This window comes from Pyrus communis, chromosome 16, assembly GCF_041283825.1.
Source record: "Pyrus communis isolate YQ-2024b chromosome 16, ASM4128382v1, whole genome shotgun sequence".
Taxonomy (NCBI): domain Eukaryota; kingdom Viridiplantae; phylum Streptophyta; class Magnoliopsida; order Rosales; family Rosaceae; genus Pyrus; species Pyrus communis.
In genome coordinates, this window is record NC_142580.1 from 984202 (window position 1) to 1011561 (window position 27360).

At 39.6% G+C, this 27360-nt stretch overlaps 3 protein-coding genes and 2 pseudogenes across 7 annotated transcripts; 4 read left to right on the forward strand and 1 right to left on the reverse strand.

Annotated features, from left to right (window-relative positions):
• Nucleotides 1-3: 3 nt before the first annotated feature.
• LOC137731002 (receptor protein kinase TMK1) lies at nt 4-4206 on the forward strand. Its single transcript, XM_068470036.2, has 2 exons — nt 4-2801; nt 3416-4206. Exons 1-2 carry the CDS (start codon nt 509-511, stop codon nt 3952-3954), a joined length of 2832 nt encoding a protein of 943 aa, XP_068326137.1. The 5' UTR covers nt 4-508; the 3' UTR covers nt 3955-4206.
• Nucleotides 4207-8511: 4305 nt separating this feature from the next.
• Nucleotides 8512-10117, forward strand: LOC137732234 (U-box domain-containing protein 21 pseudogene; annotated as a pseudogene). Its single transcript, XR_015957524.1, has one exon. The product of XR_015957524.1 is annotated as a U-box domain-containing protein 21 pseudogene (transcript).
• Nucleotides 10118-15212: 5095 nt separating this feature from the next.
• Nucleotides 15213-17331, reverse strand: LOC137730696 (clathrin coat assembly protein AP180-like; annotated as a pseudogene).
• Nucleotides 17332-19909: 2578 nt separating this feature from the next.
• On the forward strand, nt 19910-22785 carry LOC137731069 (G-type lectin S-receptor-like serine/threonine-protein kinase At5g24080). The gene has a single exon (XM_068470140.2). The coding sequence runs from the start codon at nt 20148-20150 to the stop codon at nt 22545-22547; it is 2400 nt and encodes a 799-aa protein (XP_068326241.1). The 5' UTR covers nt 19910-20147; the 3' UTR covers nt 22548-22785.
• Nucleotides 22786-23167: 382 nt separating this feature from the next.
• Nucleotides 23168-27285, forward strand: LOC137731733 (protein POLLEN DEFECTIVE IN GUIDANCE 1). Of its 4 annotated transcripts, none has more exons than XM_068470927.2 (11): nt 23168-23947; nt 24031-24182; nt 24270-24373; nt 24589-24677; nt 24841-24914; nt 25111-25261; nt 25348-25515; nt 25931-26028; nt 26134-26256; nt 26390-26458; nt 26721-27285. In XM_068470927.2, exons 1-11 carry the CDS (start codon nt 23332-23334, stop codon nt 26925-26927), a joined length of 1851 nt encoding a protein of 616 aa, XP_068327028.1. In that variant the 5' UTR covers nt 23168-23331; the 3' UTR covers nt 26928-27285. The 4 variants fall into 4 exon arrangements, with proteins under 4 accessions (XP_068327028.1, XP_088544118.1, XP_088544121.1 ...); XM_088687992.1 differs by having other exon boundaries at nt 23207-23947; nt 24270-24392; nt 24593-24677; nt 26134-26277; XM_088687995.1 differs by having other exon boundaries at nt 23207-23947; nt 24270-24392; nt 24593-24677.
• Nucleotides 27286-27360: the final 75 nt, after the last annotated feature.

The following is a 27360-nucleotide window of genomic DNA, read 5'->3' on the forward strand; positions in this document are numbered from 1 at the left end:
GTCAGAAAATTGAGATGGGAATAATACCAAAAAAAAAAAAATAGTAAGATGGAAGACAGCAAAGCTCTTACCCATTGTCCACTATTGAGAGTAGTACGTGTAGCAGACTGCACAAGCAAAAGTCTTAAAACCAAAACAAGAAATTTGTAATCAAAACCGACCCATACTCCCCTTTCATTTTCCATTTTATTTCCTTCGATTTCTTTCAATCGAATCAGAGAGAGAAAATCGCACACGTAAATCGTTACGCCAGCTTGTTTTTCTCTGTTTCCAAACACTACCCAACCGAAAATCAGAGTATCATTCAAAGCCCCACGAAAATCAGAGTATCATTCAAAGCCCCACGAACTCCCCAATTAAACCCCCAAAAACGTTCGCCTTTTCTCCGCCCAATTCTCCGCCGTTTCTCCTCCCATAAACCCTAGAGATTTCTGCTGTTCTTTTCTCTGTCAAAGTCTGTATCTTTCTTCTTTTTCATCCACTTTCTTGTATTTTTTCTGAAAAAAAAATGAAGGAACCCCAACTGGGTTTCTGGGGTTCTTTCCCCGCTCTGCTCCTTTTGTTTTTCTCGCTGTACCCACCAGTACACTCCCAGTCCGGCGGCGACGACGGAGCGGCCATGGAAGCACTCCGGAAAAGCATCGGCTCCAACAGTCTCGGGTGGTCCGGCACCGATTACTGCAAATGGGGAAAAGTGAGTTGCCAGGACGGCAAGGTTTTCAAAATCCAATTGGGTAATCAGAAACTCACCGGCACGCTGCCGCCGGAAATCCAAAAGCTTTCGTATTTGCAGCAACTGGAAGTTCAGAACAACCAACTCACCGGACCTTTTCCGAGCCTCTCCGGGGTGCAACCGCTTCAGGTCCTCCTCGCCCACGACAACAACTTCTCGTCCTTCCCCTCCGATTTCTTCACCGGACTCACCTCCCTCGACAACATCAACATCGACCACAATCCCTTCGCTGCGTGGCAGATTCCCGACACTCTCAAAGATGCCACACAGCTGAAGGAATTCTCCGCCACCCAGACCAACCTCACCGGAAGAATCCCCGATATCTTCAACAGTTCCAATTTCCCAGGTTTGACTGATCTACATTTGGCTTTCAATTACCTTGAAGGCGAATTGCCTGCTAGTTTTTCGGGTTCGAGTATTCAGTCCCTCTGGTTGAACAGCCAACAGGGCACCAATAGGCTTAATGGTACTATTGATGTGTTACAGAACATGATTTCTCTGCGTGAGGTTTGGTTACATGGTAATTATTTCACCGGTCCTATACCGGACTTGTCGAACTTAGGTTACTTGACCACTCTGAGTTTGAGGGATAACAAGCTCACCGGCGTTGTTCCCGCGTCTTTGTTGAATCTTAAATCCCTTACTTCTGTTAATTTGACCAATAATATGCTTCAAGGACCCATGCCCAAGTTTGGCGATGGGGTTCTGGTGGATATGACGGAGTTAAATAGTTTTTGCAGTGATAAGCCGGGTGTTGATTGCGACGCTCGTGTCAATGTATTGCTTTCGGTCATCAAAGACATGGGTTATCCTACTGTTTTTGCAGATAGTTGGAAGGGGAACGATCCTTGTAATAACTGGAAGGGAATTACGTGTAATGGTGGAAACATTACTGTTGTCAATTTTCGGAGCCTGGGTCTTTCGGGTACGATCTCTTCAAATTATTCTCTGCTTACCTCCTTGCGAACATTGAGACTTGACAATAATAACCTCACCGGTACCATACCAAAGGAGCTTACGCAACTGCCCAACCTTCAGCAGATAGATGTTAGTAACAATCAGCTTTTTGGTCAAGTACCAAAGTTTAAGAATGTGGACGTGAAAACAGCTGGGAACCCTAATATTGGTCAGGATCATCCCCCTTCGCCAGCAACGCCAGCGACGCCTACAATTCCTAATTCACCGCCTGGCTCCCACTCAGATGGAGGTAAAAAATCTAGGACTGGGGTGGTTGTTGGGGCTGTCATCGGCAGTGTTGGAGGATTGGTTGTAGTTGGGTTTGTTGCTTTCTGTCTACTTAAGAAAAAGCATAAGCATTCTGGCAGAGTGCAAAGTCCAAACGCATTGGTTATTCATCCTCGTCACTCTGGCGATCAAAATGCAGTCAAGATCACGGTTGCTAACTCTGGGGTTAATCGCGGTGAAAATGAGTCCTATAATAGTCCGGCAAGTAGTGGACCTAACGACATTCATGTGGTTGAGGCTGGAAGTATGGTCATTTCGATCCAAGTTTTGAGAAATGTGACCAATAATTTCAGCGAAAATAATGTATTAGGAAAAGGTGGCTTTGGAACTGTGTACAAAGGGGAGTTGCATGACGGGACAAAGATTGCAGTGAAGAGGATGGAATCTGGAGTGGTGGCGGAGAAGGGTCTAAATGAGTTCAAGTCTGAGATTGCAGTTCTTACTAAGGTCCGACACCGCCACTTGGTTGGACTTCTTGGCTATTGTTTGGACGGAAACGAGAGGCTTCTTGTTTATGAATACATGCCTCAAGGGACTCTTAGTAGATACTTGTTCAACTGGAAAGAGGAAGGTCTGAAGCCACTTGAATGGACTAGAAGGCTGACCATTGCCTTGGATGTTGCAAGAGGGGTTGAGTATCTCCACGGTTTAGCCAGCCAGACTTTCATTCACAGGGATCTTAAACCTTCGAACATTTTACTCGGAGATGATATGCGGGCTAAAGTTTCAGATTTTGGACTGGTTCGTCTTGCTCCAGAAGGGAAAGCCTCAATTGAGACGAGACTAGCTGGAACTTTTGGCTATTTGGCTCCAGAGTATGCAGGTAAAACATTTCTATATGCACTCTTCTTTTCAAATTCCATTCGAGTACCACGAAAGGTATTTGCTTGGTAAAGTATGATTAGATATTCCAGCAAATGTCATTGTTCAATGAACTAAGACAACTATGAGATTATCTCTCACTGATTATTCTTTGTGCAAACCGCTAGTCAACATATGTAGGACTATATTAGATTCACTGCATCATTTACGTACTAAACTCATATGTTCCAATTCTTTAATTTTCCTTGGATATTCTGGCATGCTAAGTAGTTTATAAAATTCAAAATCAGGGATGCGAAGAAGATAGAAAAGAATAAAATGGCTTCTGTCTGTGACGAGCATTTGTTGTCTCTAACATGTTGACTGAATTTATATGCCTCTGATGTAGGATTATTGGAAAGGTTAACAAAACCATTCAGCTCAGTATTTTATAGTTTCATGTTACAGACATTTTCCGCTTGTTCCATAATTAATGTAGCATCTGTTATGTGGTGCATTTTCTTCTTGCTATAGCCTCATGGCATTTCATCATAAGGTTTGTTGCTTAATTATGCTTACTGTCGTTCAATTAATAAAAATTCAAGGCACTAAAACCACAATCTTGTAATGTATCAGCAACTGGGCGGATGACACTCAAGGTTGACGTGTATAGCTTTGGAGTGATCTTAATGGAGCTGATCACGGGTAGAAGAGCAATTGACGAAAGCCAACCAGAGGAGAGCTTGCACCTTGTTACATGGTTCCGCAGAATGCTCATTAACAAGGATACATTCCGGAAGGCCATTGATCCAACAATTGATCTCAATGAGGAAACTCTTTCTAGTATTAACACCGTCGCTGACCTTGCTGGGCATTGCAGCGCAAGGGAGCCCTACCAGAGGCCCGACATGGGTCATGCGGTCAATGTTCTTTCGTCACTCGTTGAGCATTGGAAACCATCTGAAGCCGAAGATTCTGATGATATGTATGGAATTGACCTCGAAATGACCTTACCACAAGCACTAAAGAAGTGGCAGGCTTTTGAAGGCAATAGCAACCTTGATGAGTCTTCATCTTCTTCATCGTTCTTTGCCAGCGGAGACAACACCCAAACCAGTATACCTACTCGCCCATCTGGATTTGCAGAATCGTTTACATCATCGGATGGGCGGTAAAGGTCGAGAAAGAAGTTCAGAGCTACATTGAATGTTCAAATGGCTTGTAGTTATTGTGTTTGTTATCCTGATGTGGACAGGGGATGCATTTTTTCGTTTACATTTTTATGTTAAGATAGTTTAAATCTCTGGTGCTCTAGGAATTCTGGTGATTAGTCTAAGAGGTTGAAGAAAATGGCTGATTAAGCCTCTGATGTGGTCCAGTTAAATTTTTTCCCAATCTGAGAACCTAGTTTAAAAGTTTGCCCAAAATTGTTTCCGGTTTGGTCATTGTCATACACAACTGGGCGAGGCAGACTACACATTAGGATTGTGACTGATCATGCAGCCGACCCCTTTCCTCTACTTAAGAGCAATTATCGTCCCCGTCTCGCTACGAACTTGAACCAAGGAAAACTTTGTAAACTAGTCTAATTTACGTAGAGAGCGATTCAAACTCGAGTGTAACCAGGCAGGTATACTATTTTTATGTATCCAATTCTAATAAAAATGAAGGATGGAGGAGGATAGAATTGGTTGGCCAAACCAGAACAAATAGAACCATGTGGTTTTATACAAGTGAAAAAAAATTGTATTTTTTAAGTTACTAATTTTTTAACACACGTATCTTACAATTTATATAAAAATATGTAATATACCACCTCTTATAATGGTTACATTGAAAAATTTCTCTTACAGCTCCGCCCCGCTTGGATTTTGCCCACGAATGGCCAATGGCCGTCGAGTAAATGGATGATGGAAAACGGCGGCAACTAGTGACACGTGTCCGACATGGACTGGAGTAGATACGGTTTGCCAGCTACAAAGTTGTTTTGTTTTTCTACTTCTAGAATATTCTCCAGCTCCGACAGTGACGGCGGGGGGCACATCCCGCATGTCTCGGCTTTATTCCTAAATCACTCGTCGTTATCTTCAATCCAATTTTTTTTTTTTGAAGTATTTGTTAGGTTAGCTAAACGTCGACGTTTTAGTCCAAATTTTAATTTTATTTAAAGAGAAAAACATCTTTTATCCTTGATAACAATTTACAAATTATTGGTACATTCTCATCTTAATATCGTGTGTGAATGACGCAAACGTTTTGTACACAACAAATTTATATATTGACAATAACAATATATATATTCCACGAATGTCATGTTTGACAAGAACAACAATGATAACAAAGTTTTATTCTACGAAGTAGGGCTGGGTGTATAAATCTTAGATCACCACTTCGCTCGTTTTCGTGTCAAGTTTTTCGTTAGGTTCAAATACTCTATGTTTTTTCTTAGAATTTCTATACCTCTTTGCCATGAATCTCTATTTCATAGTCATATTTTTTAACCGGAGTATTTATAAGTCTTTAGTTCACAAAATCATGCTTGATAAAATAAAATTAAAAATATAACTCGCGAGTTAGGAGAGTATTTGGTTTGTTTCGAAAGTCCCTAAGCCTCACTGTTTTCTATCAAATTTGTTATCTTCCCAAGCTTAAACATCATCTCCAAAATATAATAGTAAAGTGTTGTGCTTTAGAATGCCAACACTAATTGAGGCTTAAAATATGGTTAGTTTAGTAGGAGAAAGTCTTATGTCGAGATGCTTGGAGGACCACTACGCGTAAAGAGTTGAACTAGAAAATGGATCGTATCTAAAATAGGGAATGGGGTATTTAGTATGTGCGGTCCGACGACGTTGTGTTATCCGAAGTCCAATGCAATTTTTTTAAATGATACAATTATATTCAATAATTATGCCCGCATTTTTTCTCGTGTGACAATTCACACCACAATAAACAATCAATGCATACATCAGGATAGCAAAGTGTTTGTACCCAATTTTACATCATTGGTCCATTTAATTGAGGCCGTTGAATTTTAATAGATGTTATCATTAGACTATCATGGTAATTATCTTGTGAAAATGTTTTATGAATTCGGATACGAGAATAAAACCGAGAGAGTTTATTGAATAAGAAAATAGTCTCCATGCCATATTGGAGACCACAAAATTAGTTGGCCTTTATTTTAAGACTAATCTGGAGATAGAATTTGAACTAGTGGCGAAGCTAGAATTTTTAAATAATGGGATCATAATATCAACTAAAAAAACTTTATTGGCCCATTTAGTCGGGCACCTAATAGGAATTGACAAGTACAGGAGGAGGTTGTAATTTAGTTTGTCTTAACTGTTTATAGGGGTCAAATATAACACATAAATAGATGCACATAAAATTTTTAAAATTACTCAGATAAAAAACAACTAATGATCCCATATTAACTCTGCCGTTGCTTTGATCTCATAGTGATTTGCGGAGGATAGTGATGTACCTTTTGTAGAGTCAGCATAGTAAAATTCCATAAAATTATTGGAAGATTGTTTCCTTGAGCCAGCATGCACATGGTCTGCATCAGGCGACAAGCATTTGGAATTTTGATTGAGCCTGACTGTGGATAATAGCACCAATTCAGGCTGATATAGTTGTTAGTAAAGGGATTGGCTGATTAAGAGCTCTCTGTCATTGAAAGCTGAATTCTATTTGAACTTTTCAGTGACTATAGGTTCTAGAACCCAAGGTCAAATTGTTCTTCTTTTGGCCGTGATCTCTTGAATACAGAAGTCAGTAACGCATTCGACATTACCATTACATTTATTCTACTCGTCGACTGAGCTCGGTTGCAAGTTGGCACATCTGCGTTCACTAAAAAAATATAATTAACTCTTAATTACTTGGCCTCCACGCCACATGAGTTTGGTAATTTTTAGGACAACACCAATTCAATGTGATTTTTGAATTGAATCGGCTCAAAGGCCTAATATTTGAAATGAGGAATTGTAGCCAAACATCTCATCCAGTTCAATGCATATCTTCCTCATTTCGACCGCAACGGCAAAACTCTATTGAAATCTCACAATCACAGGTATACGAAGCTTCTCACTCCTCCTCCCTCTTTTCTCTGAGATTTACTTATTTTGTTTGTGGTCTATTTATAGCTTTTATTATGGATTAACACGTGTTAAGTTTATGATAAGAAAGTTAAAGAAGAATTAGGTTAACGATAGAGGCCACAATGACACACACAAAATGAATGTTACACATCTGTCTCGTTTCCATTCTATGCTGACATTCACCATTCTGCGAATTTTTCCATGTAACTAATGAAATTCTATCTTCACATTAGCACAGGATGGAAATGGGAAAGATCGGTCAGAGAATGCCAATACTATATATCCCCACCCCCATCAGATTATCCATGCCCACAATTTTTTTTACCTTCCTACTTATCTCATTGTATGATACGTACCGCATGATAAAAATATATTAATACAAAAATGTAATTTTCATTACAACTTAAAATTACATTATTACTTGTCTTATTGTATGATACATAACGCATGATAAAAACACATCAATACAAAGATATATTTTCCGTTGCGACTTAGTAATTATCCACCAATTGCGTGCATGATCGCTTACGCACAGAGTATATCCTCTACTGCCACAAAAGGACAAAACCAAAATCACACGACTAAGCCTCTTTTTTCTTTTGTTGGATATCACACGAAAAGCTCGAGTCCATGTTCGTGTGCGTATTAGCCCAATTGTGAAACTAATCCAACACATTAGAAAAGACCAATCAATTAACTAATGAATTAATTTAAAGTTTTAGACCCATTCATCTCACATGCTAATTTGGTCCAAGGAGAAAATTTTGATTGGGACAAGAACACGAGTGGTACATCATGTATTTTTATGTAAGTGGTGGAAAATTTTATATTTTAAGTTATTAACTTTTTAACACACATATTATACTATTTGTATGATGACACGTGATGTACTATTTCGTGTGTCCGTCATGTTAAAAAATATTTCTGGTCCAAGGGTTTACAAATATTATACAATCCGACTCGGTCAGTCCACCGACCGGTTGACTGGCATGGCGTCAAACCTTTGATTCTTTTCCAAACAGTACGTAAAGAAATGCCCTACCCCTCCTCCTTTGACGGTGTACCATCCAGTTCATCTCTTACCATTTCAAATATTCAACGGTCAAATATTCGGAACCCATCATTGCAAGAGATTTTTTAGTGTGATCGGTACACGAGCTAGTATATTATATGTCACTAGATAAATAATAGGATATATGTGTTAAAAAGTTAAAACTTAAAAAATAAAATTTTTCACCATTTATATAAAAACACGTGATATACCATCTATATTTCCGTCACAATGAAAAATTTCTCTTCCCTTTCATCAATCTCCCTTTTATAAACCTTTTCCTAAGTTTCAAACTTTGAACTGCGTCCACTTTATACATGCACAATACAACAACTATATATAATATATATCATATATTATATATATATATATATATATACACACACACACACACACACACAATACAACAACTATATGTATAATATATATCATATATATATATTATATATATATATATACACACACAATACAACAACTATATGTATAATATATATCATATATATATATATTATATATATATATATATATATATACACACACAATACAACAACTATATGTATAATATATATCATATATTATATATATACACACACAGCAACGGTCCAACCTCATCATTTCTCTCATTCAACACAAAACACGAAAACAAGCATCATCCATCCACCTACTATACCATTCTAACTTTGATATCTCAGATTCAGTAGTCATGACCTTGTCATGGAGAAGGTTGAGAGCCGGCCGCCGTGCTGCCAAGGAAGGTGAGACCGGCGACATGGAGCTGACCATACCAAACCACTTCCGGTGCCCAATCTCACTAGACTTGATGAAGGATCCGGTCACGCTGTCCACCGGGATCACGTACGACCGCCACAGCATAGAGACGTGGATCGAAACAGAAAACTTCACGTGCCCTATTACCAACCAAGTCCTCACAAGCTTTGATCTCATTCCCAACCACACCATCCGCAAGATGATACAAGATTGGTGCGTCGAGAAAAAGTCTTTTGGAATCGAGCGCATTCCCACCCCTCGCATTCCGATCAGTTCGGTTCAGGTTACCGAGATTTTATCAAAGATCTCGACATCGAGTCATCATCAGAACAATGATTGCCAAGTTTTGGTGGCGAAGATCAAGGCGTTGGCGAAAGAAAGCGAACGCAACAAGCGTTGCATTGTGGCTAGTGGCACGGGGAGCGTCTTAGCGGGTGCGTTTAGTGCACTTTCAAATTCTCAACACCATCAAAACGTTGCCGTTTTGGAGGAGATTTTGTCTGCTTTGACTTTGGTTTTCCCGCTTGACGGGGAGGCCAGTTTGTACCTCGGGTCGCCTGCTTCGTTGCGTTGCATGGTGTGGTTTTTGGAGAGTGGAGATTTGTCGCAGAGGCGAAACGCAGCGTTAGTGCTCAAAGAGACAGCTGTCTCATCCGATCATGATCATCAGAAGATCGATGCTTTGGCAGAGATCGAAGGAGCTCTCGAAGCGCTAGTGAAGCTGATCAAAGAACCAGTTTGCGCTACTTCTACAAAAGCGTCCTTGGTCATCATTTATCAAATGGTTAACTCATCATCGTCTCTTTCGAAAGAGAAAATTAAAGAGAGATTTGTAGAGATGGAATTGGTGTCGATGCTTTCGGACATTCTTGTAGATGCCGAAAGAAGTATTTGCGAGAAGGCGTTGGGAGTTCTTGACGGACTTTGTGGAAGCCAGCAAGGGAGGGAAAAGGCCTACCTTCATGCCTTGACCATGCCGGTTGTGGTGAAAAAGATACTTAGGGTTTCGGATCTGGCCACAGAGTTTTCTGTGTCTATTCTTTGGAAGCTTTGCAAGAACGAGACCAGGGAAGATGGAGGTGTAGTCGTGGAGTCCCTTCAAGTGGGTGCGTTTCAGAAGCTCTTGCTGCTTTTGCAAGTTGGGTGTGCGGAGAGGACCAAAGAAAAGGCCACGGACTTGTTGAAGGCGTTGAACATTCATAGGGAGAGGTTGGAGTGCATTGATTCTATGGATTTTAAGCAGCTCAAGAGGTCTTTTTGATTATTCATCAATGTTCAGAAAATCATTGTAGTTGTTAATTAGGAGGAGAGAAAGCTAGGGTTACTCATTGACCCTTTTCAAATTTCACTGTTCATCAATGTTGTACAAAATACAAATAATATACATACTAATTCATCAATGTTTTACAGCAATTCAGTGCTGATCACTCTATATTCGCCTCTTGAGTATGTAGTCTTTCAATTGGTACTTGTTCTTGATGCGTGTACGTCGAGTTAATTAGTTTGAGTGTGTAATAAAACATAATACTATTTGTACCATATCTGTTCATCACTTGTAATAAAGGTGAATCCCATATAGTTTCGTTTGGAAGTGATTTTGATGAGTCTTTTTGGAACCAGTTTTTAGTAAAAATGCAAGTGAATCCCGAAGAAACACTTAAATACTTCCTGCAAGATAATAGTACATAACCGGTGTTTCTTGTAAGAAACACTTCAAATGCTTTTGAACAAAAATATCTTCATAGAAAACGTTTTCAGTCATTTTAAAAACACTTTCAAATGAGCCTATAATCAGTAAAAGTAATCATACAAAAATTATATATATATATATATATATATATATATGTGAAATAGTTTGATTAATGAGCCAATCTCTCTATCAACGAATTCGGTGTATTATCTAAAAGGAAAAGGTTGAATTGGACTTTTAAGGTGGATGGTAACTCGAATATTACAAATACCATGTGAGAGCTGCTAGGGTTTTTGAATACAACTATACAAAAATTGTGATATTGTCATCTGTCACTGGAAATATAGAAAACGATTCCACACATATTAGCTACAGACCAATTCAGACTTGATGGCTCTGCAAGATCGCAAGAGCCCGAATTGACTGATCTTTAGAAACTAAACAAACAAACAAAATTGGAAAACACAAAACCAAGAAAATTACAAAGCAAACACTGCAGATCTCTCTCCTTTTAACCAAACTCTGTCTCGGATCCAGCCAAATGAACAGGGCGGAGAGTTTTTAAGTGGCTGGCTAATCTCAAAAGTTGCAAAAAATTGGTTAAGGACGCCAAAGGTTGCTCTCCAAAAGCAATTATCTATGTCTATATGTGTTGAGTTGGTTACTAGTTCACATCAGGTTGCCTTCAAGTTTTGTATTTTATTTATAAAAGTGATAATTTTACACTAAATTAATCTATATAACAATTGCGGAATTCAAATTTGGACAAATGAGAGAGAGCACACTACTCTAATAAACTTGACTAAATGACAGGTGACTATCTAGGTTTTCTTGTAAATATTTTTGCAGTCTTGAACACGGATATAATTCTGATTTTTTTTAGGTTTCTTTAAAAATATTAGACAAGGGGTGACTATCTTGGTTTTCCAATAACTTTTTTGCAGGATAGGACACGGATAAAATTCAAATTCTCATCAAACCACGCCTTTGAACGACAGCTACAAAATAGCAGACTTTCGAAAGCAAACGACCTTCTTAGTTTTAAAATTATCCATCTCAAACCACGCCTTTGAACGACAGCCACAAAATAGCAGACTTTCGAAGGCAAACGACCTTCTTAGTTTTAAAATTATCCATCTAATTGGTTGCGAACTTGAAGTCATGCGCAATCAATTACTTATCTCATAAGTTGTTCTTCTAGATGCTTAAATGGCCCACTACTTTAAATGGGTCTCTCAGTCATTTGACTATGAACTTTGCAATAATTGACCAATTTCTAGAGAGATTTTTTAGTGTGTCCGGAACACATAATGGTATGCCACATGTTATTATAGAAGTGAAGGAATTTTTTTTTTCAAATGTCATCCAATTGTATAATGACATCTGGTGTATCACTCCGTGCACATTGAAAAATCTCTCCTCTTACCCGGAGGGTATGATTTATATTTTGTTGTTGGGCTGAAAATTATGATGAACAATCATTGCTTTTCTGTGTTGTGTTGAATGAGAGGATTAGGGTTGAAGAAAATATTTTTGGTCATCATCTTCAAGTGATGGTGACGCTCACCATTCTATTTATTATCATCAGATGAGTTTAAATTTCAAGATCTGCATGGTGAATAGACATAAATTTCAAAATTTAAACTCATTGATGATAAACATTAACACCACTTGAGAATGGTGTATGTACATGTGTTTTTCTTGGGAACGAAACAAGATAGATCATGTAATTTTCGCCAAACCTACCAATCTAACCTAACAAAAACACACTTAGTATGAAACAATCTGGGCATAACAAGGACAACACAACTTTATTATCCCTCTCCCACTCGTTCCGAGCCATTTTTCTGTAACTCCGCACTTCTTCAAATACAACTATTAGTGTCGACTTTATAAGCTAAATCAGGTTGCAAGCTCTCTTGTCTGCGCATTTGAAAGTAATGTCAAAACTTATTTGCATATTTGTTTCAACATTTATTTGAATATCTATTGTGTTATCCTTTTGAGATATTTGAGCAAACTAAATGTTCGCTTAGTACGGGTTACAAGAAAAGTTTGGATTCAAGAGAAAGGTTTGGTAATGGTAACTGTAATAAGGAGATGAATGAGTAATACGAAGATAGAGAGAGTTACAAAGATCAAATGTATAGTACAAAGATCAAAGGTATAGACAAATTAAAGGGCAAATTTTATTATAACAAGTGTCATCATCTTGACCTTTCATGCCCTCTTTACATCATGCTTGGTCTTCAAATATGAGATTGAAGACCAGTAAGAAAGTGGAATCAGAAAAGCCCAATCAAATGTACAAAAACACAACGAAAACTCAGTTGGGTTTGAATTTCCACAAATTTGTTAAGTTCAATCTTGTAACACATTATTTTGTAAAATAAATTTCAAATTTTAAAACAAATAACGTTAAAACTATTTAAAATCCAATTTACACACCATCATCCATACAAAATATATACAACCAAATAGCATAGAAGCATTATAAAGTTTCAACTATGTAAAGTTGAAACTAAATTACAAGACAACACCAAGCAACAAACTTCAAGTATATCCCTCCCACTTTTAACTAGCTTATATAATATGAAGTGGGATGAGTGATGTGCATGAGAAACTCGGCTAGAAATCGGGTTCAGTTTGGTTTGACATGGGCGGACAAAACATCAACCCAATAAATAATCAAGTTGAGCTCGGGTTGCGTTTGAGTGGGTTTTTACTTCATTCTAATTCGCCGGATTATGTTTGAATTCAGATTTGACATGGTCGAATTCAGTTTACCCAACCCAAGTTGCACTCGTAGTTTTAAGTTAAGCAGGTATTGCCTTGTAATGTTGTATGTAAGGTAATGAAGCTGACCTTTTATATTGTATTTTGAAGGCGAGATGGTTTGTCGTCCCCTCCCTCAGTCCAAACGAAATCAATTTACTATTTACTGCATTTGTTATTGTTTGCAACTCGAACTGTATGTTTAGATAATCATCCTCTTATAAGAACATGTATGAATATAATTTTAATTCTCTAAATTGAAAATACCCATATCACTTGATGCGGAATTAGGATACCCAGATCACTTGATGCGGAATTAGGTAACCTCAACTCGAGTTCCACCTAGTCATCGATCTGTGAAATATGTGGATTTTGGTTGGTGCGCAGGAAAGTCTGAAGCCAAAAAGGAGACTGAATGGTTGTTGCTCACGAATACATCCTCATCTCCAATGTTTTTTACCTCAACATGTTGCACAAGAGATCCACCACTCTCATTTAACACTACACTGTAAACCATAAAGCTGTGTAAAACTCCTCATGTTTCACTTCATATGTTTGTAAAAATTTACGAACATGTAACAGTTGATTGATTCCCCAAGATATCCCGTATAATAAAATCTAATTCCTTGATTAATATTATTATTAAGAGTAATGCTAGATAGACCAAATTTTTAGGGAACTTTAACGAAAAGTTCCCGGTATTGTTTATTTTAACGAAAAATCATATTTTTACACTAAAATGTCAATCATGGTAGTTGTTTGGACCTAAAATTATTAGGTTGGGCCGAATGTGGAATTATTCTCGGCCCATAAACTCTGTTCGAGGATTTTTACAAACCAGCCAGTTCATGGGCCGCCTAACTAAGAGTCGGCCAAGCCCTGTTTGGAAAAGAATGTTCCAGATGAATAGGAAGTAGGTGGGCTCTATTGCGAAGCAGATGAATGAAGTGGTTAAATCCTGATGCAGTAAGGATTCTCGGCCAGATAAGGATACCGGAAAGTGGAAGTGAATGTGGCCTAGTAAGAGGTTGAATTCAAAATCCTAATAGAAGTAGGATTGGCCGAGATAAAATGGATTGGGGTAAGAAGTCCTAATTCGAGTATGGTTAGGATTGGGATTTGCTGCTATAAATAGAGAAAGGAGGGTGCAATTGAAGGACCTCTAATTCAACACACAATTGCCCTGCGCAAACCTTTCAAACAACTTGAGATTTTTTTTATTTTCTTTTTCCGCCAACACACCTTCAGTTTGGATAAACAACACTGTGAAGGTGTCCGAGCCACATTCTCCATCAAGACATACATCACCTTTGAATACTTGTGTATGTACAGTCTGGTGTCGATTCGACGTGCTTATACTCTCATGAATATAATCACTGTAACCGAATCTGGCGCCAACGATTTGTGAACTTCGCAGAACTAGCAGCCTTGTCTTCAGGCTTGAGAATCCAAAGGCCGAGATTTGTTCCTTCCTCGGCCGCAGTCGCAAGATAAAGAAGTCAGCAATGCGCTCAACGCAACATCAATAAATTTTACTCCTCGGCCGACGAGTTGGCACGGCCCGCATTCAACCGAAGGACGTAGTTAGCTTATTAGTTACTCGACCTGTGCGCCACGTAGGCTTTGTAATTTTTAGGGTCAATAGTAGTATTCACTTTACCTTTTATCTTGTCCTTATCGTTAAAACTCAAAGTTTTCAAGCCCTTTTCATTAGTTTTCCTAATTTTTTAAACCAAATTTACAAATTAAATGATGTAGTTGTAGATAATTGAATTATTAATTAAGTATCGATTAACATGTATGTTTCTTATTGGTGACATCTCATTTGATTTAAAAATTTTGGTTTTTCTAACATTACTCTATTATTAAATATATTGCTCTTTGGCCTTCAAGGGTTCCCTGCGTTTTAATCCCTATGTCCGTTTTAATGTGCAGTTATTGTTGATAACTTGATGTGTGCGCTTCCGTATCTGTATTAGTTGGTATCAGAGCCAACTGTATGTATGGTGAGTTTCGGGAATTCAAATTTCATAGCATGCAACGGATGGAAGTTCATCAGCGTGGTTACTCAAATTGGGAATTATAATGACAAAATTCTTTTGTTGGATGAACTAAACCAAAAGTTGGATGTCAATAAAGGCACTCTATCAATAATGAAACAAATATTTATATAATTCCTACAATATTTATATAAAGCCTGCATTTTTCAGCTAAATTTGGGCACAGCAAACGTTATAGTCCTCATGGTAATTTGGCCTGATGACTGGCTGATGGAATCATAGAAAGGATTTAGAGCATTGGGGTTGCATATTTGCATCTGCCATACATTGTTTTGTTGAGTTTCAGCATCAGGAGACTTGTTAATGGAAGCATCAAGCAGGGTCTCCCAGCTTTCGTCAACGATATCATCATCGAACTCAATCAACGGCTTCTCCTCATCAAACTGAATCAACAGCTTCTCCTCGTCATAACCTTCTCTTTCGAACTGAATCAACGACTTCTCCCATTTTGTACTAACAAGAATATGATCATTTTGTGACATATATACAAAATCCTTAATATCGTCCTCTGTCACAGTGCTGGAACTTGAAAACTCCACGAAAGATGATGGCACCGAGGCTGAAGAAGTTGGCGAAGTTGGTGTGGATGAGGACTCCGTCAACTGCCACATACCATTGAGAAAATTCTCGAGAGCATGAATTTGTATGTGTGGGATTTGATCAACGAAGGGATACTCGTACGATCCGCAGAGTCCCATGGCTTTACACCACTCGTAAAATTCGCTGAGTTGGTTTGCTTGGACGGCTGCCTTTTTGTAAATGCCGAAAGCCAAAATGCAACTCCTGTATGGCATTTGAAACAAACTGTCCAGAACCGTGACGATTTCACTGCGGAAGATTCTGTAGCACATGAGGCTGTCTCTGATGATGTGTTTCATGGCGAGTTGGACGAGGGAGGCTTTGGCTGCTGGTCCTGTGGGACGGCAGTCCATGACAAGGTCAATGAGGGTTTGGAGCTGTGGCAACACTTCAAGCATTCGACCTACTTCCGTCATTCTATTAGATAAGCTCTCAAATTCCGGCTCTTCTTCTTCTTTTCCTTCTTCTTCGTATTCTTCTTCTTGTTTGTGATATTCTTCATATTGTCGTTGTTCTTGCTGGTCGTAGGCTGCCCTGGAATCCAACCAATAGCAATGAAGAGCTTCGTTGAGGAGCTGAGCGTACGATCTAATAAAGGCACTGTAATAGGCAGAAGCCGAGGAAGAATCATCGCGGAAGTGACATTGATTGAGAGACATCAAACCGTTGGATTGAGCCCAAAGGAGCTCAGACCGGAAGTTGCTGTCTTCAGGCACCGAACGGAGTAGGCGGTGGAGTAGAATTAGACACTTGAGTGCAACCCGCCAGCAGTGAGTCTTGCCAAAGCGGCGAGCGAAGCTGAGTAAAAAATCTCTCAACGAAGGCGGGGAGATGGAGAAGATTTTCAAGAGCTCCTGAATGTACTTTTCGGGCAATGGAAAGTCATCAGGAGCAGTGGCTTTTATGATGATGAGTTCGACATTGCAAAACCCTCCAACCATAGCGATTTTCGCATAGTTCACGGAGCTGTGCTCTCTTATAGCTGTGAAAACTTGCCGAAATCGCTTCTGCATGTCGAGAGACGGAGGGGTTTAGGGTTTGTGAACTCAAGGAAGAGAAAGAAAGTAGAGCAAATTAATATTGCCAGATGAAGTGGCAGTTGGTTACGGAGTTGCTTTCTGTCTTCTGCGTACACGATGAAGATGTTGTCTTTGGTTCGACCGATCGAGGCTGCAACCACAAAGTTTTTAAGAAGATTAATTAAACTTGTTTAGTCAGTCAATCAACAAGTAAGTCGAGACTGTATGAGATAAAAACAAAATGAGTTCCTTGATTTCATCTATGGCTGATTAGTTGACTGCGAAAGATTCTTCGGAAGAAGATTGGACGTGTTTCAGAGATCGGCACTTGGTTTTTTCTGTTTGTTTTAGACCAGTAAGCCAGAGTTAACAATGTTTGTGGTGACATGATTCGTAGCGATACGATTTATGGCTACAGTTTTCAAACAATTGTAAATATATCTGATGAAATGTGACCTCCAGGAGGGCTAGAACAATGTAAGAAATGAAGGCCGGCACTGGTCGTATAAATCTGCTTGCTTGCTTACAATTGTAGGGTTACTTGGTTTTCCAAGTTGGACACACATTCTTGAGAGGCCCTTTGGTATCCTACTTTTGAGAATTGACTCAAAATTTTGATTTTTTTATTTATAAAAATATTCTAAGTTTTGATTTAAATTTTTTAAATTCAAGAACTTGTTTGATAAGCAACTTCTCAAAAAAAAATATCCTAATTAAAAGAAAATTAAAAAATTTAGAACTTAAAAAAAAGAAAAAAGAAAAATCATCATACACCCCAGTACCATCTCTCCCCACCACCCTCCTTCATCACTCCGTGCCAGAGACTTCGCTGGCCAATTCCCCTACTTTCTAAAACTCGGGCCAGTTAGCTCTCGTCGATTTCGGATCTAAAATCCACGCACCTCAAACTGTGAGAGAAGAGAGGCAGATTCTTCTCTCTTGCTGTTCGTCCCAGTCGATTTATCTCGAACCTGAAGTAGAATGCTGGAGGTGGTGGCTATGGTGACCTAAATGAGAAGAGAGAGAAGGGAGCAAGGTCAACCCTAAGACTATCTCCGACCCTTGGCCTAACACCTAAAATTTTTAGTCTAGAAACAATTTTTCTGCTCGAACCATTGTGGCGTAAAAATTTAGTCCCACGTTATTAAAAACCTGGGCTCTACAGTCAGTCTACACCATTCAAGGGAATGGTCAAAAAGGTAATCCGAAAATCATCTCAAGGTGGCTCTAAGGGGGGAGAATAAAAGCTAAAATTTAACTTTTAGCCTAAGATCGAAGACAGTCTAAAGGTAGTGAAGTAGCCGTACCCGTAGAGCTCCGACTTCGAAGAGGCTCCCAAGGCCCCCAATTTATATTTATAAACATGTAATACAACCAAATTTTTATATATATTAAAAAAAAAAAAACCCCTAAAAAACTGTATAATATGCATTGTTTTGTTGTTTGATTTGCTTTTGAAATATTGTTAAATTGGAACCAATAAAAAACCCCATGATTAATCAATGTCACCATCCAATCGCAGAATAATGACTATGATTTTTTGCACAATTGGAACCCTAAAAACACCATAGAATAGGTTGGTTAACGTGGTTTGATTTTTTTTTTTTTTAGGTATTCATCAATTTTCCCCCTGAACTTATGACCATTGACCAATTTCCCCCCTCAACTTTAATTTTGGCCAATTTCCCCCCTCAACTCTCATAATTAGTCAATTTCCTCCCTCAACTTTAATTTGGCCAATTTCCCATCTCAACTCTCAAAATTAGTCAATTTGCACCCTACTGTTAATTTTTTTTTATTTTTTATTTTCCATCTATTCTTTTCTTAATTTTCAATCTTTCTAATAACTTCCAACAAAGTACTAAAATTATCATAAACTCACATGCATAATATAGGGTAAAATGTACAAAAACATAATACAGTTAGTATGTGATATGGGTTGATTATAAGAAAAAGTTCTGAATCGGGTTTAAAGCATGTAGAAGAAGAAATAATAACAAAAAGAAATAATAATCTTAAACTCATGGATCAGACCTATTTCAATATATTGGTTATTCTTAATAAGGAGTCGAAAATTATGAATAAACTAGCCATTTTTTTCACCAAAGCTCAATTCTCCGCAATTTACTTGAACTTAGCTTTCACTTTTATAAAGAAAATTGTATTCACATACAAAAATTTACACATCAATCCTTTTCGTTATCAATTTTGTATAGTAAAAAATCAAATAAAATTACTCCATATTGATTTATTGTGACTAACAATACTATCTCTGATAAATTGTAAAATTCTAAATTTTAATCTATTTGTAATAGGATAAAGAGATAGGAACATGATTAACATACATCTTATTTAGTTTCTTACACACACTTGTTTAATTATGATCAAATTAAAAAATTAACAGTAGGGTGCAAATTGACTAATTATAAGAGTTGAGGGAGGAAATTGGCTAAATTAAAGTTGAGGGGGGAAATTGACTAATTATGAGAGTTGAGGGGGGAAATTGGCTAATGGTCACAAGTTCAAGGGGGAAATTAATGAATGCCTCTTTTTTTTTTTTTTTTTTTTTGATGACTCTGAATATTTGATAATTTGCCTGATTGCTTATGCTTTGCTTTTATTAAAATATTATATATGGGTTTTGTGTGGAATTTGATTTTTAATTTGTTTCTTTATCAAATTATTGTTTACGGAATATTGCGTTGAATATTGATGGTATGCAGAATAACGTGTAATACCAGCAGCCTCAGCCTTCCTCTTGGATGGCTTGTGAATCATTTTCCATTTTTGGATTTTATATGACTTTTTCAAATTCTATCCAATTAAGTATGAATCTGTTGGCTGTTTTCTGTTTGTTTTGCTGCTGCATCGCTTTCCAATTTCTGTATTTAATTGAGATTAATTAAGCTAAAAATATGAATTAAGCTAAGTGATTAAAATCATTTGTCTACTTATATTGACGTTTAAATCTATTTATTTTCAGCATTCAAGCAAATATTGCACGCTAAGGAGGAGTCAAACTTAAAATACATAACTCTAACCGACTTGACTAAATATAAATTTGTCCCGTCTTCGAAAAATTGAATACTTTAGAATTGTATTTGCCAATTAATTAAAATTGCCATTAAGATATGATTTAATAATGTATTGACCAAATTAACAAATGAAAACATGAATCAGTGGAGGGCTCGCTAACTCTTCCAGATTTCAAAGTCAACAGACTTCCGTCAAAGCAAAAATGTCAGTCAAACCCGCCGTGGCCAAGCCGCCATTATTACACCACCAATCAAACTCAACATCCAATCAAACTCACCACAACCATGTCTACCTTCCTCCTCTCCATCCTCTTCGCCTTCATCCTCTCAAACCCGCCACCCTCCTCCGCCCAACAACTCTCCTCCTTCTCCTCCAAAGACTCCCCATGGACTCCATCCCAGAAGAACAAGACCCTCCTCTCCCCAAACTCCCTCTTCGCCGCGGGCTTCCTAAGCCTACCAAATTCCTCCAACCTCTTCAACTTCTCAGTCTGGTACCACAACATCTCCGCCCCCAACTCCGTCGTCTGGACCGCCAACCCAAAATCCCCATTATCCCCCTCCGCAACCCTCGTTATCACGGTAGCCGGCGTCCTCCGTCTCACTAACTCTTCCGCCGCCGCCGGCGGTGGCAACTTGTGGCCAGGACCTTCTTCTTCGAACCCAAATACCACCAGACTCCTCCTCCGCAACGACGGAAACTTAATTTACGGCAAATGGGAGAGCTTCGCCTTCCCCACTGACACCGTGTTGCCGAACCAGAGCATGACCGGAGCTAATTTCACCCTCCTCTCCAAGAACGGCAAGTTCAGCGTCGTCAACGCGATTAGTTTAGTCTTCAACGACACTGACGTCTATCAGAATCTCAGCAAAGCTTTCGAGTCTCTGGACTCCGACGGCAAAGTGCAGCAGGCAAACGGCGAGTCGTTTATCGCCTCCGATTTCGGCCTCAATCGATCTCGAAGACTGACGATCGACAACGACGGGAATTTCAGAATTTACAGCTTCGACCCCAGTCTGCGGCAATGGAACATCGTCTGGCAAGCCGGGTACGAATTGTGCCAAGTCCACGGCACGTGCGGGCCGAACGCCATCTGTGTCAGCGACGGTTCGAGCTCCTCTTACTGCGTGTGCCCGCCGGGATTTAGAGAATCCGCCGGCGGAATCAAAGACGGAGGGTGCGAAAGGAAAATTAAGCTCACGAATTTGGGGAACACCAGATTTGAGCGGCTTGATTACGTGAATTTCACGGGCGGGTCGAACCAGACCAATTGGCCCGCCACCAATTTCAGTGTCTGCGAATCGAGATGCCTGGCGAGAAACGATTGCCTCGGATTCATGTTCAAATACGACGGCAAAGGCTTCTGCGTGCTCCAGCTCGAGAGATTGTTATACGGGTACTGGTCGCCCGGATCCGAAACCGCTATGTTTCTCCGGGTCGATAAATCGGAGACTGACAGGTCGAATTTTACAGGGATGACGGAGCTGCTGGAGACGACGTGTCCCGTTCAGATAAGCCTCCCGCTTCCGCCGGAGGATTCGAACGCGACGACAAGGAACATTGTGATTATATGCACCCTTTTCGCGGCGGAGCTGATTTCCGGCGTGCTTTTCTTCTGGGCATTTATAAAGAAGTACATCAAGTACAGAGACATGGCTCGGACTCTGGGTCTCGAGTTCCTCCCCGCCGGGGGCCCAAAGCGGTTCTCGTACGCTGAACTTAAAGCCGCCACCAAAGACTTCTCGAACCTCATCGGCAAAGGCGGGTTTGGAGACGTTTACAAAGGCGAATTAACCGATCAGCGCGTCGTGGCGGTTAAGTGTTTGAAGCATGTCACCGGCGGTGACGCGGAGTTCTGGGCGGAGGTAACGATTATTGCCCGGATGCACCACCTCAATTTGGTCAGACTTTGGGGCTTTTGCGCGGAAAAGGGTCAACGGATCTTAGTCTATGAGTACGTCCCAAATGGATCCCTCGACAAGTACCTCTTCCAACCGGGTCGGGTTACGCCGTCAGACTCGGCGGACGAAACTGGTATTCTGATCGATGACGAGCGCAAACCGATACTCGATTGGGGGATCCGATACCGAATTGCGTTGGGTGTGGCGAGATCGATCGCGTACCTCCACGAGGAGTGCTTGGAGTGGGTTTTGCACTGCGACATCAAGCCGGAGAACATTCTCTTGGGCGACGATTTCTGCCCCAAGATATCGGATTTCGGGCTGGCGAAGCTGAAGAAAAAGGAGGACATGGTGACTATATCTCGGATGCACGGGACCCGCGGGTACATGGCGCCGGAGTGGATCAAGGCGGACCAGATCACGCCCAAGGCTGACGTGTACAGCTTCGGGATGGTGCTGTTGGAACTGGTGAGTGGGGTCCGCAACACCGAGATCCAAGGGTCGAGGATCGAGAGCGACGACTGGTACTTTCCGAGATGGGCGTTCGATAAGGTGTTTAAGGAGATGAACGTGGAGGATATTCTGGACCGTCGGATCAAGAACTCGTACGATAGCAGGGTGCATTTCGATGCGGTGAATCGGATGGTGCAGACGGCGATGTGGTGCTTGCAGGATCGGCCGGAGATGCGGCCGTCGATGGGGAAGGTGGCGAAGATGTTGGAGGGGACGGTGGATATCACGGAGCCCAAAAAGCCCACCATATTTTTCCTCAGCGACGACTAGTCTCTGGAGTTGAATAATGTCGTTGTTGCCGGCGGCCCCTCGTTGGTGCCTTTATTGTATTTTGTTTTAAAATAATTTATTTTCCTTGTAAATTATTGTATTATACTCATTGGGCCCGCTGTGATTTAGTTCCCAAACCCACAATAGATTGGGCCTTTGGAATCTAGAAATTAAACAGTCCAAGATCCGATAGCGTTTGTGACTCACATTGTTAAATATTAGAAGGGGCTTGACGAGAGGATAGACATTATTATTTTCTGCTACAACTTTAAGACACAATTTGTTGAGCATTGTTTATCTATGTTGAGCATATAAACGAACTTCGAATTTAGATAAAATCTTGAGGTGACGGTGTTCGAAGGCAATTTAAAATATAGACGGTTTCAACATTAATTACCAAGCTCTCATATTAGTTACTTTAGTTGTCAAACTTGACAAAAATGCTACACCATTAGCCTTTTTTATTAACGATATCACACCTTGTCTTGTGATTTTTTTTTCTTCTTAATAATACGATATTATCTACACGAGGTGAGGAATTGAATAAAGTAAATAGTACCAAAATTAATTTTAATTATAAAAATATAATTTTTCTTTAAAATAAACAGCACCTAATTTTTAGTTACTAAAAATAATACCCAGCCCAAACCCCCAGATACGATCACATTGATTCTTTCAGTCTCACTCTCTTATTCATTCTTTCATTTTTTTCGTCGTAATTCACAAATTATGAATCTCCTCTTCTTCCAGTTCTAAATTAAAAGCTCTCTGAAGGTCTCGTCTCATGGCGTTGAGATCCAACGGTCGAAATTTGTCGTTCGAGATTCTGAGAAGAAACGGCTCCCTCGACGACGAACATGACGAAGCAATCTTCTACCGATCCAACTCCGATCCCCTCCAATCCGATCAATCCACCAACGCCAAGTCCGCCCGGACAAAACGCAAGAAGAAGAAGAAGAAGAAGAAGACACCCGCCACCGCCCACGCTTCCATACCCGAAAGCCCCACCGCCATCTACGGCGTCGTTTCTAACTCCTTCGATGTCAATTCCGAAACCACAAACGTCGAAACCGGCGATATTCGCGGCAACGGATTGGAATTCAATTACAGAGCCCAGACCGTGCTCCTGCCCGTCACGACGGAGGTCGTCGATCCCGAGTTTCAGAATTTGCGCGGGGCCGCCGAGTTGAGGCAGAGGACGGTCATTGGGAGCGCCGGGGGAGTCGTGGAAGAGACGGAAACGGCGTCGCCTCGTATTCAAGGCGAGGCCAAGGAGGAAAGTGTGGCGGAGGGAGGTTCGGCGAGTAAACAAAGGAGCGAGCCCAATGGGAACGTGATCCCGAAATTGCAGACCGCCGAGTCATTGGATTGGAAGCGGCTCATGGCCGAAGATCCAAATTGTGAGTCCTTTTGCTTTTCCTTCATGCAGTTTTTGTTTATAAATTCTTCAAATTTTGATATTTATTTTGGCTTCTTCTCTCAGGTGTATTTTCAGTGGACAAGTCGCCAGTGCAGTACTTCATGGAAGAGATGTCGATTGGCAATTCGTTGCGGAGCACAACCACCCTTGGCAATGAGAAGGAACGAGAGATAGTTTACGACACCATATTTCGATTGCCATGGCGATGTGAATTGGTAATCTTTTAGCAGCACCTATCATTTATTGTTCCTTGAGAAAATGTGTGTACAACTCTGTGTTTACTGTGACCCTCTTTGCTGCAGCTTATAGATGTTGGCTTCTTTGTGTGCTTTGATTCGTTTCTGTCACTGTTGACTATCATGCCAACGAGAATTTTGATGACTGTTTGGAGGACTATACACTCAAGGTTCACTTTCCCCTTCTGGGTTTGTCTCATAATTTCGTAAAGTTGGGTTCTTTGAATTTTTCATTTATATTGGCTGAGTCATTCGGGTGCTTTGAAGTTTGTACCACTGTAGTGAAATTTCTGTTTTCATGCTGTTTTTGTTTTTGTGTTAAATTTTGTCAAACCGTAACGAATGTCAAGATATTTACAACGTGACCTAACCATACCTGGGGCAGGCAGTTTAAGAGGCCATCTGCAGCAGAGCTGTCTGATTTTGGGTGTTTTACCATAATGGCTTGTGGAGTCACTCTCTTGCAGCAAACAGGTGAGTAAGAAGATAATGGAGCTATTCTTTCACGTCGTAATGTCTTATAGCAACCAGTTGTGGATATTATTATAACCTGTTGACCAGTTCTATTGAATAGAGCAATAGCTGGATGTACTATGTAGTATACTGATTGTATTATTTATTTGTTTGCTTTCCTCAGATATCAGCTTAATATATCACATGATCCGTGGTCAAGGAACAATCAAATTATATGTGGTTTACAACGTGTTGGAGGTAATTAAGTTATTGATCATATGATTTAAGTTTTGACACTTGCTGTATTTCTTTTCAATTTCCTCTTCAGAACATTATGTTGTTCATCTTTTTAAAAGGCATAAAGGCTGAGGCGAAACCAAAATGTCACTGCACTATATCTTAGAAGCATAGTTGTTGGCAGCAGTCTAAGAGTTGCTTTCTTTGTACTTTGCAGATATTTGATAAACTATGCCAAAGTTTTAACCCAGATGTATTGCAAACTCTATTTAACTCAGCAGATGGTCTTGCAAGTTGTCCACCAGAAAACATGAGATTCTGGACTTGGAGATTCATTTGCGACCAAGCTTTAGCTGTGGCTGCCTCAAATATCCTTTGGAAAGATCATTTTATTCATAGATTTTTTTTACCCCACTTTCCTGCATAATCTACAGAGTTCCTTAACTATGCGTACTTATTCATGCATTTATCTTATTAGCTCAGGCAATTACTTTGTCAACCTGCATAGTTGCTCACAATAATGCCTTGTTGGCTTTGCTGGTGTCCAATAATTTTGCCGAGATAAAAAGCAATGTGTTTAAACGATTTAGCAAGGACAACATTCATAGTCTGGTATACTTTGGTGAGTTATCTTCCTGTTATTTTACGGTCCGTAGGAATGCTGTTTTCTGATGCATTCCTTCTAATACACTCTTTAGTATAGTAAGGCTGCTTAACATTTGCTACAGTGTGTCCATATTTGTGCTCAACTACCAAAATATAGATCATATCATGGGTATAAAGATTGCAACATTTTGGTTATATATTGTTAGATCTATTCTATTGCATAGACTTAACAAAACCTTGGAAGCTTTTACCTCGTCTGTTTATGGTTTGTTGCATAAAAACAAATAGGTCTGTTGGCGATATTGTGTGATGATTACGGAGAAAAGATGCAGGCTTAAATCTTAGTGTCATATTTGCTATCTAGTTTTTCTCGGGTTTAATCCTTTCAGATGATCTGAAATTTTATTTTATTTTTGGTTTCTTGCAACCAGATTCAGTAGAGAGATTCCACATTTCAGCATTCCTCTTGTTTGTTTTAGCTCAAAACATTCTTGAGGCTGAAGGCCCCTGGTTCGAAAGTTTTCTTTCTGTAAGTTGACCTAGACATTTTGACGAGAAGCTGTTCTTTATAAAAGAAAAAGTTTTCTTGCGCAGCAACCATTTTGATCACTGTTTTTACATTTGCTTACCGCAGAATGCTCTCTTAGTATACGTCTGTGAGATGATTATCGATATCATAAAGCATTCGTTCATAGCTAAGTTCAATAACATTAAGCCCATTGCATACTCAGAGTTTCTGGAAGATCTATGCAAGCAGGTATTGTCTTCTCAAAAAGTTGCGGGTGCCTTTTTTTTTTCTTTTTGTCTTCTCTCCGAGTGTAGGATTAAGGGATATTTAGTATGTTTAGATCATTATATTGAAATCTGACCCTCTGTTTTTGTCTCGTCAGACTTTAAATATACAATCAGAGGCTTCAAAGAAAAATCTTACATTCATTCCTCTGGCACCAGCTTGTGTGGTAAGCCACTTGTTATTACTTACCTTGACATCGATTTTCATGGTTTGAAGTCATCCCCACTTTTATATGGTAGAGCAAAAAATCTATCCGTAGAAAGTTTGCTAATTGCTCACAGAATCCTACAATGGGCTACGAGAATTAGGGTTCTGATATGAGATTTGAGCTGTGTTGAAAATGAAATATTCAATTTTGTGTGCGAATACTGTTATTAATATCGATAATTATGAGATAATCCTGAACAGTACTGTCATCCTTGTTGTAGGTCATCCGAGTGCTTACTCCGGTATATGCTGCTCATCTTCCTTACAGTTCCCTTCCATGGAAACAATTTTGGATTCTCATCCTTTTCGCGATGACATATGTTATGCTGACAAGCCTCAAGGTGTTGATAGGCATGGGCCTCCAGAAACACGCCAGTTGGTACGTCAATAGGTGCAAAAGGAGGAAACACCATCTTCATTATGATTGATCGTAAAGAAGGGAAGTCTCTTGCTTTTCACACATCAGTATTATTCTGTTAATTACGCTCAAGGAACCCCCAACGAAGAAGTTGAAGATCGGGGTTCCTGTGGAATTATGCGCATTAGACCATCCGAGGGCTGCAATGATGGGGATTAGGACATCATAAGGTAGAGAAACCCCTATTTGGTTTTCGGCTAGAACATCGTGTAGCCTCTGTAGTCTAGTTATGCATGGTTATTACCATCCAATTTTGTTACAAGACAAAGGTTTACTTGCTGCTTCGGGACGGGACTGTATAGAAAAGGTAATGTAAGATATCGTGAAACCAATGGTAATTTCCGCTGTTTGGAAACACTCTTCAAGCATACTCTTATGGTGCGTATCGAACTTTTGACCTATCATAATCCTGATCACTATTTTTTATGACAAATGGACTAATA

Excerpts from the sequence above, each read along its gene's own strand:
- LOC137731069 (XM_068470140.2), top strand. The coding sequence starts at position 20,148 with ATGTCTACCTTCCTCCTCTCCATCCTCTTCGCCTTCATCCTCTCAAAC.
- LOC137731733 (XM_088687992.1), top strand. The coding sequence starts at position 23,332 with ATGGCGTTGAGATCCAACGGTCGAAATTTGTCGTTCGAGATTCTGAGA. Across the intron at positions 24,393-24,592 it reads GGTTCACTTTCCCCTTCTGG|TTTAAGAGGCCATCTGCAGC; the intron begins GTTTGTCTCATA and ends TGGGGCAGGCAG. Across the intron at positions 26,278-26,389 it reads TATTGTCTTCTCAAAAAGTT|ACTTTAAATATACAATCAGA; the intron begins GCGGGTGCCTTT and ends TTGTCTCGTCAG.
- LOC137731002 (XM_068470036.2), top strand. The coding sequence starts at position 509 with ATGAAGGAACCCCAACTGGGTTTCTGGGGTTCTTTCCCCGCTCTGCTC. Across the intron at positions 2,802-3,415 it reads TTTGGCTCCAGAGTATGCAG|CAACTGGGCGGATGACACTC; the intron begins GTAAAACATTTC and ends GTAATGTATCAG.